This window comes from Oncorhynchus keta, chromosome 17, assembly GCF_023373465.1.
Source record: "Oncorhynchus keta strain PuntledgeMale-10-30-2019 chromosome 17, Oket_V2, whole genome shotgun sequence".
Lineage (NCBI taxonomy): Eukaryota > Metazoa > Chordata > Actinopteri > Salmoniformes > Salmonidae > Oncorhynchus > Oncorhynchus keta.
The window spans coordinates 46,382,647-46,395,838 of NC_068437.1; the positions used below are offsets into that span (position 1 = coordinate 46,382,647).

General features: G+C 43.7%; 1 protein-coding gene across 1 annotated transcript in view; it reads right to left on the reverse strand.

Annotated features, from left to right (window-relative positions):
• LOC118396051 (cystic fibrosis transmembrane conductance regulator) overlaps positions 1-12,170 on the reverse strand; it is a 108,369-nt gene extending 96,199 nt beyond the window's left edge. The window contains exons 1-5 of the mRNA XM_052466266.1: positions 11,733-12,170; positions 10,528-10,638; positions 8,860-8,971; positions 7,756-7,971; positions 7,413-7,502 (exon numbers count right to left, since the gene is read on the reverse strand). Coding sequence (XP_052322226.1) covers positions 7,413-7,502; positions 7,756-7,971; positions 8,860-8,971; positions 10,528-10,638; positions 11,733-11,785 — 582 coding nt within the window. The 5' untranslated portion in view covers positions 11,786-12,170. The remainder of the gene's footprint in view (positions 1-7,412; positions 7,503-7,755; positions 7,972-8,859; positions 8,972-10,527; positions 10,639-11,732) is intronic.
• Positions 12,171-13,192: the final 1,022 nt, after the last annotated feature.

Sequence of the window (13,192 nt, forward strand, 5' to 3'; positions counted from 1 at the left end):
CGAGGCTGAACAAGCAACACTTCAGGTATTTTGTCTTTGTACTTTGAGCTTATTGCTTGGACTTGGGGGTCAATTAATGTTATTGCTGGTATGCAAGTTTTAATGTCTTATGTATTTTTGTCTGTTTTCCTCCTTTCCAGCTTTAATTGTCTGGAGCCTGGTGTTGTTGTAGCCAAGGAGCTTTCACTCAGATGGAACCAGGTTTCAGCTGCTGTGCAATGTTGACGTCCTTCCTCCCAGAGATGTGAAATCATCCCCCGGGCTGGACACAACCCGATTTTTGAAATGAAAAGGCCATGGACATTACATGTCCTGCTCCAAATGGCAGGACAGAAATATGCTCTATGGCTAGATTCCTTTTTTCATATCGTAACATGACCTGAACCAAAGTTACTCAAAGGATCTCATGATCAAATCAAATCAAAGTTTATTTGTCATGTTTGCCAAATACAACAGGTGTAGACTTTACAGTGAAATGCTTACTTACAGGCTTTAACCAATAGTGCAAAAAAGGCATTAGGTGAACAATAGGTAAGTAAATAAATAAAACAACAGTAAAAAGACTGAAAAATAACAGTAGGGAGGGTATATACAGTAGCGAGGCTATAAAAGTAGCGAGGCTACCTACAGACGCAGATAAGTCAGGCTGATTGAGGTAGTATGTACAGTGGGGCAAAAAATTATTTAGTCAGCCACCAATTGTGCAAGTTCTCCCACTTAAAATGATGAGAGAGGCCTGTAATTTTCATCATAGGTACACTTCAACTATGACAGGCAAAATGAGAATTTCTTCCCCCCAGAAAATCACATTGTAGGATTTTTAATGAATTTATTTGCAAATTATGGTGGAAAATAAGTATTTGGTCACCTACAAACAAGCAAGATTTCTGTCTCTCACAGACCTGTAACTTCTTCTTTAGGAGGCTCCTCTGTCCTCCACTCGTCACCTGTATTAATGGCACCTGATTGAACTTGTTATCAGTATAAAAGACACCTGTCCACAACCTCAAACAGTCACACTCCAAACTCCACTATGGCCAAGACCAAAGAGCTGTCAAAGGACACCAGAAACAAAATTTTAGACCTGCACCAGGCTGGGAAGACTGCATCTGCAATAGGTAAGCAGCTTGGTTTGAAGAAATCCTTTGTGGGAGCAATTATTATGAAATGGAAGACATACAAGACCACTGATAATCTCCCTCGATCTGGGGCTCCACGCAAGATCTCACCCCGTGGGGTCAAAATGATCACAAGAACGGTGAGCAAAAATCCCAGAATCACACGGGGGGACCTAGTAAATGACCTGCAGAGAGCTGGGACCAAAGTAACAAAGCCTACCATCAGTAACACACTACGCCGCCAGGGACTCAAATCCTGCAGTGCCAGACGTGTCCCCCTGCTTAAGCCAGTACATGTCCAGGCCCGTCTGAAGTTTGCTAGAGAGCATTTGGATGATCCAGAAGAAGATTGGGAGAATGTCATATGGTCAGATGAAACCAAAATATAACTTTTTGGTAAAAACTCAACTCGTCGTGTTTGGAGGACAAAGAATGCTGAGTTGCATCCAAAGAACACCATACCTACTGTGAAGCATGGGGGTGGAAACATCATGCTTTGGGGCTGTTTTTCTTCAAAGGGACCAGGACGACTGATCCGTGTAAAGAAAATAATGAATGGGGCCATGTAGATTTAGAGTGAAAACCTCTTTCCATCAGCAAGGGCATTGAAGATGAAAAGTGGCTGGGTCTTTCAGCATGACAATGATCCCAAATACACCGCCCGGGCAACGAAGGAAGAAGTAAGAAGCATTTCAAGGTCCTGGAGTGGCCTAGCCAGTCTCCAGATCTCAACCCCATAGAAAATCTTTGGAGGGAGTTGAAAGTCCGTGTTGCCCAGCAACAGCACCAAAAGATAACTGCTCTAGAGGAGATCTGAATGGAGGAATGGGCCAAAATACCAGCAACAGTGTGTGAAAACCTTGTGAAGACTTACAGAAAACGTTTGACCTCTGTCATTGCCAACAAAGGGTATATGACAAAGTATTGAGATAAACTTTTGTTATTGACCAAATACTTATTTTCTACCATCATTTGCAAATAAATTCATAAAAAATCCTACAATGTGATTTTCTGGATTTTTTTCTCATTTTGTCTGTCATAGTTGAAGTGTACCTATTATGAAAATTACAGGCCTCTCTCATCTTTTTAAGTGGGAGAACTTGCACAATTGGTGGCTGACTAAATACTTTTTTTGCCGCACTGTACTTGTAGATATGGTTAAAGTGACTATGCATATATGATGAACAGAGAGTAGCAGTAGCGTAAAAGAGGGGTTGGTGGGTGGAGGGTGGCGGGTGGCGGGACACAATGCAGATTGCCCGGTTAGCCAATGTGCGGGAGCACTGGTATTGAGGTAGTATGTACATGAATGTATAGTTAAAGTGACTATGCATATATGATAAACAGAGAGTAGCAGCAGCGTAAAAGAGGGGTTGGGGGGGCACACGATGCAAATAGTCCGGGTAGCCATTTGTTTACCAGTTCAGGAGTCTTATGGCTTGGGGTAAAAAACTGTTGAGAAGACATTTTGTCCTAGACTTGGCACTCCGGTACCGCTTGCCATGCGGTAGTAGAGAAAACAGTCTATGACTGGGATGGCTGGGGTCTTTGACAATGTTTAGGGCCTTCCTCTGACACTGCCTGGTGTAGAGGTCCTGGATGACAGGCAGGTTAGCCGCAGTGATGTACTGGGCCATAAGCACTACCCCCTGTAGTGCCTTGTGGTTGGAGGCCGAGCAACGCCATCAACCAGGAGTTGATGCAACCGGTCAGGATGCTCTCGATGACCCATACCAAATCTTTTTAGTTTCCTGAGGGGGAATAGGCTTTGTCGTGCCCTCTTCACGACTGTCTTGGTGTGTTTGGACCATTCTAGTTTGTTATTTTTGATGTGGACACCAAGGAACTTGAAGCTCTCAACCTGCTCCACTACAGCCCCGCCGATGAGAATGGGTGCGTGCTCGGTCCTCCTTTTCCTGTAGTCCACAATCATCTCCTTAGTCTTGGTTATGTTGAGGGATAGGTTGTTATTCTGGCACCACCCGGCCAGGTCGCTGACCTCCTCCCTATAGGCTGTATCATTGTTGTCAGTGATCAGGCCTACCACTGTTGTGTCATCTGCAAACTTAATGATGGTGTTGGAGTCGTGCCTGGCCATGCAGTCATGGGTGAACAGGGAGTACAGGAGGGGACTGAGCACGCACCCCTGGGGAGCTCCAGTGTTGAGGATCAGTGTGGCAGATGTGTTGCTACCTACCCTCACCACCTGGGGGCGGCCCGTCAGGAAGTCCAGGATCCAGTTGCAGAGGGAGGTGTTTAGTCCCAGGATCATTAGCTTAATGATGAGCTTTGAGGGTACTATGATGTTGAACGCTGAGCTGTAGTCAATGAATAGCATTCTCACATAAGTGTTCCTTTTTTCCAGGTGGGAAAGGGCAGTGTGGAGTGCAATAGAGATTGCATAATCTGTTTGGGTGGTATGCAAATTGGAGTGGGTCTAGAGTTTCTGGGATAATGGTGTTGATGTGAGCGATTACCAGCCTTTCAAAGCACTTCATAGAGCTAAGGACGTGAGTGCTACGGGTCTGTAGTCATTTAGGCAGGTTGCCTTTGTGTCCTTGGGCACAGAGACTATGGTGGTCTACTTGAAACATGTTGGTATTACAGACTCAATCGGGGACATGTTGAAAATGTCAGTGAAGACACCTGCCTGTTGGTCAGCACATGCCCGGAGCACACGTCCTGGTAATCCGTCTGGCCCTGCATGATCACACAGCATGATCACACAGTCGTCCGGAACTGCTGATGCTCTCATGCATGCCTCAGTGTTGCTTGTCTCAAAGCGACCATAGAAGTGATTTAGCTTGTCTGGTAGGCTCGTGTCACTGAGCAACTCGCGGCTGTGCTTCCGTTTGTAGTCTGTAAAAATTTGCAAGCCCTGCCACATAAGATGAGCATTGGAGCCGGTGTAGTATGAATCAATTTTAGCCCAGTATTGACGCTTTGCCTGTTTTATGGTTTGTCGCAGGGCATAGCAGGATTTCTTGTAAGCTTCCGGGTTAGAGTCCCGCACCTTGAAAGCGGCAGCTCTACGCTTTAGCTCAGTGCGAATGTTGCCTGCAATCCATGGCTTCTGGTTGGGGTATGTACGTACAGCCACTGTGGTGACGATGTCTTCGATGCACTTATTGATAAAGCCAGTGACTGATGTGGTGTACTCCTCAGTGCCATCGGAAGAATCCCGGAACATGTTCCAGCCTGTGATAGCAAAACATTCCTGTAGTTTAGCATCTGCTTCATCTGACCACTTTTTTAGAGACCGAGTCACCCGTGCTTCCTGCTTTAATTTTAGCTTGTATGCAGGAATCAGGAGGGTAGAATTGTGGTCGGATTTACCAAATTGAGGGCGAGGGAGAGCTTTGTATACGTCTCTGTGTGTGGAGAACAGGTGATCTAGAATTTTTCCCCCTCTGGTTGCACATTTAACACGTTGATAGAAATTTGGTAGTTCTGATTTAAGTTTTCCTGCATTAAAGTCTCCGGCCACTAGGAGCGCCGCCTCTGGGTGAGTGGTTTCCTGTTTGCTTATTTCCTTATACAGCTGTCTGAGTGCGGTCTTAGTGCCAGCATCTGTCTGTGATGGTAAATAAACAACCACGAAAAGTATAGCTGAAAACTCTCTAGGCAAGTAGTGTGGCCTGCAATTTATCACAATATACTCTACTTCAGGCAAGCAAAATCTAGAGTCTTCCTTAGATTTCGTGCACCAGCTGTGTTTACAAATATGCACAGACCGCCCTCCCTCGTCTTACCGGAGTGTGCTGTTCTATCTTGCTGGTGCAGTGTATATCCTGCTAGCTGAATATCCATGTCATCATTCAGCCACGATTCCGTGAAACATAGGATATTACAGTTTTTGATGTCCCATTGATAGGTAATATTCGTGATCGTACCTCGTCTAATTTATTGTCCAATGATTGCACGTTGGCGAGTAGTATTGACGGTAACGGCAGCTTTCCCACTCGCCTTCTGCGGGTCCTCACGAGACATCCGGCTCTTTGTCCTCTATAGCTGCGTCGCTTCCTCTTGCAAATAACGGGGATGTCGGGTGTTTGGAGAATGTCCTGTGCGTCCTGCTTGTTGTAAAAAAAAAATCTTTGTCCAATCTGAGGTGAGTGATCGCTGTCCTGATATCCAGAACCTCTTTTTTACCGTAAGATATGGTTGCAGAAACATTATGTTCAAAATAAGTTAAGAATAACGCGGGGGAAAAACACATAATAGCACAATTGGTTGGGCGCCTGTAAAACTGCTGCCATTTCTTCCGGCACCATTTGAACTATATAGGCCTAGGTCTAGATATTTTTTTTTACCTAAGCCTTTATGTGTTTGACATTTTTCCTAATTGTAGGCTACTACAATTTTTTAAACACTACCTCACTGCTTGAGCACGTGGCCACATTCACATGTGTTTCAAAATGAATTATTTAAGAGACGGTGGGTCTAAGGCTTTAGAGGGTGTAAATTATGCTAAATGGGCATAAACAAAGAACAGCACTGTAGCTGATCAATGTGAAGGTTATCTTTATTATACAACAATTTTTGGTTTGGCTACTCTGGGAACCTGGTGAAATAATGTTCAGAGAATCGATGTTGGCAATTTGGTGAAATTATTCCTTTTCTAAATATTCAGTATGATTCCCAAGGATTGATGTAGAGCAAGTGTGAAAATCTAAACGTTCGAATGCCTTTTTCTTCTAAATTGGATTATAAATGGCTCAACTTTGAAGGCAGCATTACTTCCCCATGTTTCCTCTAACTACAGTGTATGATACGCCATTTTGAAGATCTGAGTCTGTACCTTTATCCAATGTAAAAAAACACCATTTCAAATTGTAGGACATAAGACTGAAAAGAGACGGTGGATCACATATGTTGATGTTGGGGTGGTGCTGGAGATGATGAATATGAAGTTGAATAAAACAATACAATCTAGCTGGCCTGCTCACATGTGAGATTTGTTTCAGAGTGCCCAAAGTGTTAACCGTCTTCCCCTTCATCCAAAAAGCCTAGATTGGAGGGCTTGGCAATGTAAACTCATGCTAGTTCGTAGAGATAGCTTTGGGCTAAGCCACAAGAGAGGAGAAGAGAGAGCTTGAGAACAAGTGAGAGTTTGAGGCCACATCCAATCCAGGTGATAATTGCCTAGGAGCAGGTAGCAGAGTGTATTGACATTCAACACCCCTGCTCTAGGACTCCTAACGTTCAGCCTTCACTAGCCTAGCTACGGCTAAATTACACACCCCTCTCATCCCATGTTGGCTTGACAAACGGCTGGCTTCACTTGTTTTCTGCCACTGAGCACTGACATAAGACTCATGCCCAAGCCTAACAGGAGTGGAGAAATGTGCTCGGAGTGTGACGTCCTTCTCACATTGACATCTGCATGATGTATGATTTTACAGGGAGGTTGGAGTTGCCTGGCTGCGTGTGTATCTCGAGCTGGGATTCGGCCCATGCTGCAGTTTTTTTGTTACCACATAGTTCAATTGGGAGATATTCAAGGGAGCACAGCTCGTGTTGTGGTGTCTCAATTCGTAGAAAGCATAGCTTGGTGTTTGGATGACGATGCAACACTGATTCAAAGTAGTTGAGATTGCAAAATGTCACTCCTGCCCTTGACTACGGTATGCTGGCCCAACCTGACCCTTTCAACCTGGCCCCTTCAGCCTGGACCCTTCAGCCTGGCCCCTTCAACCTGGTCCCTTCAACCTGGTCCCTTCAACCTGGTCCCTTCAACCTGGTCCCTTCAACCTGGTCCCTTCAACCTGGTCCCTTCAACCTGGTCCCTTCAACCTGGTCCCTTCAACCTGGTCCCTTCAACCTGGTCCCTTCAACCTGGTCCCTTCAACCTGGTCCCTTCAACCTGGTCCCTTCAACCTGGTCCCTTCAACCTGGTCCCTTCAACCTGGTCCCTTCAACCAGGTTGGCCCCTTCAACCTGGTCCCTTCAACCTGGTCCCTTCAGCCCGGTCCCCTCACACCACCATGGCCACCTAACTATCCCCTAACTAACTGGCTCATTCAAATCCCCCATTTTCACCACTGAAACTCTTCCCCCATTGTCTTCTGACATGTTTCGTCACTCTTATGCAACAACGGTGAAGAAAATCACGCTTTCTGACATAAGACAATGCTCTTCTTGATATCATTGTTATAGAGGAGAATGCATTCTCAGTCGACTAAACTGGTAAACTGACAGTTAATAAGTAGATTACTTGGGTCCTTACTTCTCATCAAGATTATTGAGGTTGAGCTTAGGGTTAGTACAGCAGATGAGTTGGGTGGTTCTTACCTCATCCAGCTTGTTGAGGTGGGCTGACATTAGGCTAACCAGCTGACCTGTGCTGATCTTGTCCAGGACCCGGCTGGACAGCTTCAGAGTCTGAGGTGTCAAAGGTCAGGGGTTAGGACAGAAAGGACACAAAGGGTTAAAAAGCTGTAGTAGGAGAGGCTGCAGTGTGACACTAAGAGGGTGTTGCAGCCACACAGCCCGACCCTCACACAAGAGTCTGGCTACACTGAAGAGGGCAATGTAGATCTTCATGCCTGCCAAGGTGGTGGCATGCCAAAGATGTGCCCATACACACACACCCACACCCTGCCCACACAAACACACACACCACCTCCCCCCACACCTTCTTATAGATGAGGCTGAAGAGAGCGATGCGAATCTGCATGCCCAGGTGGTGCAGTCCAAAGATGGCTGGCTGCAGGAGCAGGAAGCGAGCAGTGAAGAGAAGACAGAGACCCAGGGCTAGGTAGTAACCCTGCTCCCGCTCAGGGGCATGGATGGGGTCAAACGAGCCGATTATACGACCCAGGAGCTGGGGCTGCACTGTCTTCGACGCCTCCTGTAAGAAAAGAGAGGGAAAAAAACATCCAGAGACATTGATGTAAAGAGTTCAGAATATATCCTACAAAATACAATTTAGTGGCAGCTTGATATCATTGTCTTAACTATGTACCTTGATACCTCTAGTCTTATTTCCAATCAACTCTGAACTGAAGTGATGGGCATTCCTAGAAGGTTCCACGGGGAACACCCCACACCACTAGGTTACACAAGACCTGCTACTGACGTCAGCTTCCTCTCCGAGCCAGGAACACTGGGATACTCACACTGCAGTGACACATGCATTTTCTCCATACTCTGGTCATGCCACTAATTCACTAGTAAGTAACACACACGTACAGGACAGAACAGGCTAACAGCCAGCCTGAGTTGGGTTGAGGTCAGTTCCATTCCAGTTCCAACTCTCTCCATCAATTTAGGAAGTGAATTTGAACTCCTTGTCAACTCCTCATTGACAATAAATGGGCACTTTAAAAAAAATCTTTAATTGGAAATGTCCATTTCCCTCCTGAATTTAAATGGGATTGATCACACACACAACCCTAGCAATGGTATAACACGTCTGCTGTCACAATACATGACATGTTCTCATATGTGAGATATTGTCATGTGCGTATCACAGTATATTTAGGTGCTGGGTGAAATAACACTATAATAAGAACCAAACAGTGACCTACATTTGAAATACAAAGTGATTCATCATCTGGTATCGTACTAATAAAGTATGGAGGCCTTTTTGACAAACGTGGCCAACTCCGATGCCCACGATGTGTGCAGGCTTTTGCTCCAGCCCAGTTCCAACACACCTGATCAATTACACTTTTAAACTGCAGCCTCTCCAGGTAACCGTTGGCCAACTGTGCTTCACGCGGAGAGATGGACTCACCCCAAAGTACAGCAGGATTCCGTAGAACACAAAAGGCCAGAGGAAACAACGGGAGAGCGCCCGCAAGAGCCGAGGCTTCTTCTTGGCCGATGACACTTCTCGGTCCCATTCTCTACACCAAGAACACAGACCAGAGGAGTTAGAAACTGTTAAAAAAACACACACACATTAGCTAACAGTAAAAGTAAAGTAGGGGCACATTGTTCAGGGCACTGGTGTATAACCTGGGTGATTTGGTCAACTTATTAAACGGAGTGCGAGACCTTAACAAATGAGGGAGAACAAGAGGAAAGAGAAAAAGATGACAACATTTATGAGAAAAATAGAGCAAGGGGAGGGAGAAAAGCAGAGAGGATGAAAAAATATGAAAATGTGAGAGAGAGAGAGAGAGAGAGAGAGAGAGAGAGAAAGAAAGAGAGATTGAGCGAGAAAGAGAGGGAGAGAGAGAGGGAGAGGGAGACAGAGAAAGAGATTGAGAGAGAGAGAGAGAGAGAGAGAGAGAGAGAGAGAGAGAGAGAGAGAGAGAGAGAGAGAGAGAGAGAGAGAGAGAGTGAGAGATTGAGAGAGAAAGAGAGACAGAGAAAGAGGGTGTAAGAGAACACGTGCGCGCATCATAGATTGAGGGACCATACCAACCTGTTAATTCAATGTAAAGTTCAAATTCCCATGCAGCTACCAACAGTATTTGGCAGATTTAAAAAATGACCCAGTCATTTATCACTCTCCGGGCATCTGGCCCTTTTAAAGGTCGACTTTTACACCCATTTAGAGGGCTGCTGGCACCCTTTACCGTGACGCTGCCCCTGCCCCCGCCTCATAGGGGCCCCCGCAGCAGGATAAGGGTTGTGTTTGCATTGTTTCGGGGGCGAAAACACGGGTGGCATTTAACGGGTGGCCTAAGATCCTTCCCTTTTTTCTTTGTTATTTCTACAATCCTCTCAAAGGTGTGACATTTACTTGCTCTTAAATAACGGGGACAGAGCGGAGAGGAGAGGGCACATACAGTGAGGGGAAAGGGGAGAGACAGAGAGAGAAAGGGACAGAGAGATTGGAGAGAAAGTGAGATTGAGAGAGAGGAGGACGTTAGAGGAAGAGCCCGTCTCCAGTGTGTTTGTTTGGGACACGCTAAGGTTTATGTTTGTCTGTCCACCTCCAACCAAAAAACATCCCATATTTAAGGTTGGGGTTGTCTGTCTAGAATTTCCAGTTCCTTAGCTAATCATTTCAATCATTGGATGGGCGGTGGAATGAATGGCGGGTTATTACAGTAAATACACTTAAAGTGCAGTAAGACACATAAATGATCAACTCTCACAACTCAACAAGACAACAACAAAGAAAGGACCAACAACAATGCCAACAGGAGCACTCAATTTGATATATTGATATAGCATTAGGCTAATCCTCTATCAAAATATTTTGTGTTCTATATCATTCATATGGCTGGAATCAAATGAATAAGACACAAGTAAAAATAGGTTCTCTAAGTAGGCTACTGTATGTGCCTACATGTGTGTAATCCAATTTGTTTCTAATTTTGTATTTAGTAACTTCCAATGCCACACACGTCTGTGATTCTGATTTAGATTAAGAATAATAGTTATAAAATGGTTATATCAATTTAATATGAGTCCAATGTGCCTTATATTTTCATAAACTGATACAAACCTTTCTAGTCGTTCAGAAAGATTGTCTGCGAGATCAAAATATGGTGCTTTATAAACATCTGTCAACTCCAACTTCTTTCTGAAGCCCTTCCTCAACAGTGGAGATGTCCACCTGCAAAACAACCAAATGGGTATAGGAGGTTAGGTTGGTAACAAACTCCTATCACATTTCTCCACTCACACAAGCGAACACATTATCCCACTGAGCACAGACATCATTTCAAAGTCGTGTTTTGATTTACATTTGATGTAGTTATCAATTCATTTTAATTCAACATTACATTTGTTTGAAATGTCACCATTTCATTGGATTTAGGTTAACAGTTGGATGAAAAAAATACCAAATTCCCTCATGTTTAGGACTTTTTGCAAATCCAATCCGTTTTCTACGTTGATTTAACATGATTTTAAAATGACATGTAAACAACGTTGATTCAACCAGTTTTTGCACAGTGGAAAACTCACAACAAGTGAGTTGGCTATACAGCGTGTATAGAATATAGCCTACTTCTGGGGTACCTACATAGATCAATGTCCTCCGAAGTTGACCACAGATCAGCCAAATCAATAAATGTATAAATTAATTAAGCAAACGCCCAGTCGTATCTATAGGGTGACAAAATCAAACAGCAAGCAAATAGCAGAGTGTATGTAGCTGGATAATTAGGCCTACTACATCTTAGATAGCTATATAGATATTAAGCTATCATTTAACTATTTGTTAAAATATATATATAGGCAATCCTGAGTTTTGGGATGACAAGGGATTTTCTCATGGCAGGAAGCGTGTGGTGAGTAGGCCTATTGTAGGCTACAAGATGACAATGTAGAAGTATTTTACGCGCCTGAAAAATGACGAAAGATGTTTAGTATCAATTACACATTTCATACAAAGATAATCATTATGAAAGTTGGAGGACAATCGACACGTGACGCACTGGAGCGCAAAAGGGCTGCTGGAATTTCCTCTCAGAGCAAAACAGGACACAGAAACTGTCTATGGTGCATAGTTGCCCTAAAAGTGACCATTGAAACATCTATAAAATAATAAGTAAGATCCCTGGGACCTGCCTTGACCTGACCTGGTCCCCTTTCAACAACAGTGCGCTCTCCAAATCTAGCAACCACGTCTAGAAAATCATTCCATGGTTTACTTACGCGTCAAATCAGCCGGCACATAGATGAAGAAAACATATAATTCCTTACCAGAAGAAATATTTGGAGAGGAAGTTTGCATCTTCCACCGGTGACTTCTGCATCCTAAGAGAACCGCCAGTTTGATTTCACTGCACCTGTGAAATCACTGCACCTCGCTGTGTCGCTCACATTTGTGTCCCTCTGCTTCCCTTTTTCTCGAGGATGACCCAGCGTTTGTGATTTTCTGACTGTCCCACCTTGTGCGGATTGTAGCCTAAATGCGCAGATCAGAGGTGATGTCACTGTTGTGAAATTGTCTCTTCCCAACCCGGAGTTGCGACCACTATCCAACCCACTATCGCACTATCAGACTTCTCAGATCAGCATTCACTGTTCTCACACACTGCGGAGCACACAACACTGACCGCAGCAAATGGGCTGTCTTGTCCTTTCCTTGATCCTAACAATGAGAACACCGTGGTTAGCAAGAGAATCATTTATGGTCTCGCCAAAGATCCCGAGCGCGTCATTTCCATACTGACAGGCCTCTGCAAAAATGACACGGGTTGCATATTGTGGAAACCCAATTTGCAGAGACATAAACTACTACACGGCGTACAACTTTTAGCAGGCAGGTTTCAGAGAAATCACCTCTTCTGCAATTATGTGACCTATTATTTCAATCAATAAGAGGATATGTGATATCATACATTTTATAGAATGAATGTGATCCTTCAGAAAATCCAGTTATATCACCTGAGGCTCCAAGTAATGAACGCATTAGTCTAAAAAGATTAGATGATAGAGTTAGTCTGGAGAATATTCAAGACAAAGTAGGTGAAATCTTTTTGTAGGTCATTCCACGAAATTAATTTTAAATGTCTGTTGTATTAAACTAAGTGCCCTTTAATATAGACCATGTGGAAAATTCAATAAATCTGATTTTTAACCCTCTAACTGCACATCGGTAACAGGAAACATTTTATCCCCCCAATTATATTTGTTTAAATTCCTACACATGACAATATGTGATAATAATATGTGATGACACGTCTGTAAACAATCTAATGAGGTCCAGAAGTCGGTATGATGTCTCAATTGGGGGAGGGACCTTCTTTCAGGAACCAATAGCACCTGAGTGCATTGTGTGAGTGAAAAGTACAGTAACGTTACATGTAATTATTTTTCATGTTTCAATAGAGCTAAATTGACAAAAAAAAATGTAGTAGTATAATAACCTCTAAAGAAGCATATTTTATTGTTTTAAAAAAACATATTTTGTTTTTATATACAATACCAGCCAAAAGTTTGGACACGCCTACTCATTCAAGGGTTTTTCTTTATTTCACTATTTTCTACATTATAGAATAATAGTGTAAACATCAAAACTATGAAAACACATGGATTCTGTAGCAACCAAAAAAGTGTTAAACAAATCAAAATATATTTTAGATTCTTTAAAGTAGCTTTTCCAACAGTCTTGAAGGAGTTCCCGCATATGCTTGGCACTTGTTGGCTGCTTTTCCTTC